The sequence below is a fragment of the Mustela nigripes genome, chromosome 7 (assembly GCF_022355385.1).
Source record: "Mustela nigripes isolate SB6536 chromosome 7, MUSNIG.SB6536, whole genome shotgun sequence".
Lineage (NCBI taxonomy): Eukaryota > Metazoa > Chordata > Mammalia > Carnivora > Mustelidae > Mustela > Mustela nigripes.
In genome coordinates, this window is record NC_081563.1 from 40,859,487 (window position 1) to 40,864,016 (window position 4,530).

Here is a 4,530-nt window from a genome sequence, read left to right on the forward strand (position 1 = left end):
GCCGGCGGCGGAAGGAGCTGCGTTTTAGCAACCAGCCTTGTCAAGTACTTCAAATCGGCCTCCTCCGTTTCCTGCCTTCTCACACCCATCTCCCCGCTGCTTGCTCACATCACTCCACTCTCGCTTCTTGTTCTTCCTCAGATGGCCCAGCACACTCTTCTTAAGGCCCCTGCATTTGTGTTCCCCTTTCTGGAACCTCTTGTCTTATCCAGAGGCCTCCCTTGACTGCCCTGTTGAAAACTGCAATGGCGCTTCCCCTCCCTCTCTTGTCCCAGCACACTCCTCCCCCACCCAGCCTTTTCCGTCAGAGCCCTTTTCACCAGCAGACCTAGTGTGTTCCTGTCGGAAGGCAGCAGAGATTTCTTCTGTTCCCTTTTCTTTAACCTCCCAACAATAGACCCAATGGGGTCAATTATGCTCAAGCAGTAAAGGCTCATGAAATCTCATGAAACATTTGACACAACAGATGTTCCAAATCTTGGGTTATGGAATCCCCAAAAGCACAACCTTGGTCCCAAAATCTGCCTCCAGTCCTCACTATGTGACTGTGGCAAATCCCTAGTCTCTTTGACCTTAGCTTCCCCATCTGTAAAATGGGTAATTACTGTTTTAATAGGGTTTCTGAGAACTAAAAATCCTAACGGAATGCGTGGCTCACAGCAGCCTGTAAAGGTTAGCATCCCTCACAGGGAGGTGGGGGATGGCCCTAATGTGTTTCTCTTCCTTATCCCACCACCCCGATGACCCCACCCTCACCCCAGGTACACTTACCCTCCGCAGCACAGGTCTCTCTGTTAAGTCACTCCTTTGTGCAAAATGGGCATTGGCTCCCTCAACCTAGGTGTCCCTGCTCTGGTCTGCTGTGGTTGCCTGTCTCACCCACCAGAATTTTAAGTTCCCCTGTACAGGGATCACACCTCATTTAAATTACTTGCCCTCACCCAGTGTCCAGCCCCTTATGGTCACACAAAAATGTGGGACTAATCACTAAACCATGTGTTCTCACCTCTTTTTAGCAGAAAACCACCCCAGGGATCATAAGCCAGTTTTTCTTTTGTTTCAGAATGCCCTACAGCTTCCCCACCTCCTATCCACTACTCCTCAGGGTTGGTTCCCCTCTTCTCAGGGGTCTAAAGGGTGTGACCCTGTTTGGCTCAGCTGCTAGCCCCAGCCCTCCTCCACACACCCACCCCTCTTACTGCTCCCAGCACTGGAGGCTGCTCAGCCCAGTACTCCCTCTAACGGCTGGCTTTTGTAGAAGATTCTGCACTAGGGCTGAAAAGACAAAAAGCTAGGCTGTCCCCCTCCACCCCCACACTCCTCCAGCTCTGATGTTCCCGCTGTGGTTTCCCCTGGATCCGGTCTTTGTTTTCCTTTTTTAAGTTCCAAGAAAGCCTCCAGGAGACTTTTGTGACCTCACCCAATTCTCAACATTCCGTATTTAGTCTCTTACCCCTTTCTTCTCAGTCTTTGAAACACCGCTCTCTTATCGGGTGTAAATCGGAACTATGAGGCCAGAGAAATAGACTGTAAAAAGCTGATTAAAAACAAATCTTGCTCCCCTGAAAAAGCGTCTTTCCGAGGAGCTTCCAGGAATGACAAAGTGAGGTCACATTTTACATGGGTAAGCAAGAGCTCAGCAACAAATACCCACAAAATCTCATGGAGAAGCAGGTAAAATCAGAATTATAAATGCTCCCTCCGAACCCGCCGAACCCGCCGTTCGGGTCCCCCTCCCGCTCTGCCGCAGCACTGTCTCCAGCGCGTGGGCCTTTGCTGCAGCGACACTGCCCACGCGTTCCCAACTAAGACTCAGACCACGCCAGCCGTGCCACGAGGTGTGTTTTATTTTCATGAAACATACAAATAATTTGCTATAATATCCCAGGGCAAACCGGAGAATTTGGCAGTCCGATTGGGGGGGGTCCCCTCAGAGACCCTCAGGCCGGTGGCGTCGGCACGGAGTGCCCGGGTTCACAGTGCAGCTTGTCGCTCGTGTCCATCTTGCAGGTGGCTCTTCTTCCTCCACATCACGACTGGGGTGTCTCGAGGATGACGGGGGCGGGGAATCCTCCGGGTTCTTAGGAAATTTCACTCCGCTTCTCCTGCTCAATGGCTGTGGGGAGCAGGAAGCAGACACCGGAGGATGAGGACACCTTGCAACCCCCCCGCAGCCGAGGGACCCACGAGGTCTGGGTCTTGAGGCGGCGGCTTGGGGCTGGAGAGACACGCGCTTCGTGGAACGGAAAAGGGGCCGGGACCGCCGGGATCCGGCGCCTCGGTCAGATGGGGGCGGGGGTGGGTTTTAGGAAAAGGCGGAGTGGGGAGGGCTGGGCTGGGCTGGGGGGCACGCGGACCTGGAGCCGGGGGTGCACTCACTCTCTTTGGTCGGCAGGGTGTTCTTCTCCTGCGTCTCCGTTTTCTTCAGCTTGGCCTTATCGAAGCTGGCGATTTCCCCCATGTCCGGCTTGTCTGCCATTTTCTTAAAGCGATCCTAGTGGGTAAAGCAGGGCGGTTGGCCTGCGGCCGGGGCCAGCGTCCCCTCCGCCTCTCCGCCGACGCCTCTCGACGTGGCACTCGGCCGGGGCGTTCCCTGCACCCGCAGGCCGAGGATCTGGGCGCGTCCCGCACCCCTCTCCTAGCCCCAGGGCGTGGCCCAGCGGCCTGGCGTCCCGTCGGGGAAGGGCGCCTGTTGCGGCGGCCGCGCGCGGGCCAGGGACACCTGCTCCGACCCCACCCGGATAGGGCCCCCGCCCTAGGTAACGCTCACCGTGGAGTTCCTCTCCGAGCCCAGCGCCTGGTACTCCCACTCGCGTTGCTGCAGCAAGAGACAAAAGAGCGGCGCCCGCCCCTCGCCTTATATACGCCGCGCCCCGCCCCGCCCCTCGCCCGCCGCAGCGGGGGCGGTGCTGGAAGGCGATGGGCGGGGGCGGCGCGGGCCGCTCGCTTCCCCGCCGCGCCCTCCGCTGGGCTGCCTCGCGGGCTGGGCGCGGCTCTTCCTGTGCCCCGGGAGTGGGTGGGGGGGCCTATCCCCCCCTCCCCCCCCCCGCCTCCAGCTCGCCGCGACCCTGCAGTGGAGACGGCACTGGCCGTTGGGCGCGGAGCCCTCTCTTAATTAGAGTTTGGGGCAGCGCTCCTCTCCCGGGGAATCTGGCGGTCTCCAGAATGGGCGTGGGGGCCGGCGGGGAAGGGGTATGTGGCGTGTCTGTGTAGTATGCAGTTGTGGGTGTGGGTGAATGTGCGGCCTGGCGCGCGTGTTCTGCCGAGATCCCCCCGCGCCCGACCCCCCCCCCCCCCCATCCCTGTGCATTTCCCACGTCTCAGGCTTTTGCTTCCCCTCTCTAACTCCCCAACTCCCCTTTTCCTCTCTTCGGGAAGGCTGAGCCCTTCGTAGTCTCGCACGCACTGAAAGAATCCTAGCCGAGGCTTCCTGGTGATGAAGGGACAGGGGAAACCGATTTCCTCTGCTCTTTGCTCAGATCGGGGCTGGTTGCCTTCTCGTCGTCTGCTTTACTGAGCTGGGCGCCTCTTGCAGGAGCGGTGGCGGGTGTTCTTAAGTCCTGGATACAAGCATTGTCTGAAAGGTGGTGGTTGGAGCCAACAGTCAAAGAAGACTCTCCTCACAGGGCTCGAGGAACACTGTGTCCAAGGGTGTGGTTTTCCTCCTTGAAGTTAACCTTGAAGATATCCCGTGAATTCTATTCAAAGATCTGCCAAACTTGAGCTTGAAAGTACCTAGACAGGGGCACCTGGGTAGCTCAGTGGGTTAAAGCCTCTGCCTTCAGCTTAGGTCATGATCAAGCCCCACATCGGGCTCTCTGCACTGCAGAGAGCCTGCTTCCTCCTCTCTCTCTGCCTGCCTCTCTGCCTACTTGTGATCTCTGTCTGTCAAATAAAGAAATAAAATCTTAAAAAAAAAATAAAAAAGTACCTAGACATCCTGAGACATCTGCTCTTAGGAAGGTCTCACTGACACTTGATTCCTTTTCAGATGCAATGCCAAGCATTATTTCGGTATTACCTTACAGGGCCCCACCTTTGGCCTGAGCATTTGTCCCAGTTGGGACCCATGGTGAACTCCAATTCCAACTTTTATTTTGGAAACAAAGGAATCCATTTCTTCTAGAGACAGCTATAATACACATTTCAAACGCATTAAGCATACAGGATTCCTAAACAAAGGCGCTTAAGGAGACTTGCAGGCATTCCTTACTCAGTTTTGCTGCCCATCTCTAAGAAAGTGGGTTGCCCCTTTGGCATTTGTTACTTAAGAACACTTGTCAAATCTATTAGTCTCATCCAATCCCATGGGTAGTGTTTTTAAAACATCTGCATATCCTTTGACAGTTCTCCCACCATTTCTTTTCTTTTTAAAGATTATATTTATTTATTTTAAAGATTTTATTTATTTATTTGACAGACTGCGAAAGAGGGAACACAAGCAGGGGGAGTGGGAGAGGGAGAAGCAAACTCCCCACTGTGCAGGGAGCCTGATGCGGGGCTCCATCCCAGGACCCCAGGATCATGACC

The 4,530-nt window shown here is 55.4% G+C and overlaps 1 protein-coding gene across 1 annotated transcript; it reads right to left on the bottom strand.

Annotated features, from left to right (window-relative positions):
- Positions 1–1,829: 1,829 nt before the first annotated feature.
- TMSB10 (thymosin beta 10) lies at positions 1,830–2,878 on the bottom strand. Its single transcript, XM_059407746.1, has 3 exons — positions 2,771–2,878; positions 2,380–2,494; positions 1,830–2,116 (listed from the first exon to the last, which is right to left on the bottom strand). The coding sequence occupies exons 2-3, from the start codon at positions 2,477–2,479 to the stop codon at positions 2,082–2,084; spliced, it is 135 nt and encodes a 44-aa protein (XP_059263729.1). The 5' UTR covers positions 2,480–2,494; positions 2,771–2,878; the 3' UTR covers positions 1,830–2,081.
- Positions 2,879–4,530: the final 1,652 nt, after the last annotated feature.

Excerpts from the sequence above, each read along its gene's own strand:
- TMSB10 (XM_059407746.1), bottom strand. The coding sequence starts at position 2,479 with ATGGCAGACAAGCCGGACATGGGGGAAATCGCCAGCTTCGATAAGGCC. Across the intron at positions 2,117-2,379 it reads CACCCTGCCGACCAAAGAGA|CCATTGAGCAGGAGAAGCGG; the intron begins GTGAGTGCACCC and ends TGCTCCCCACAG.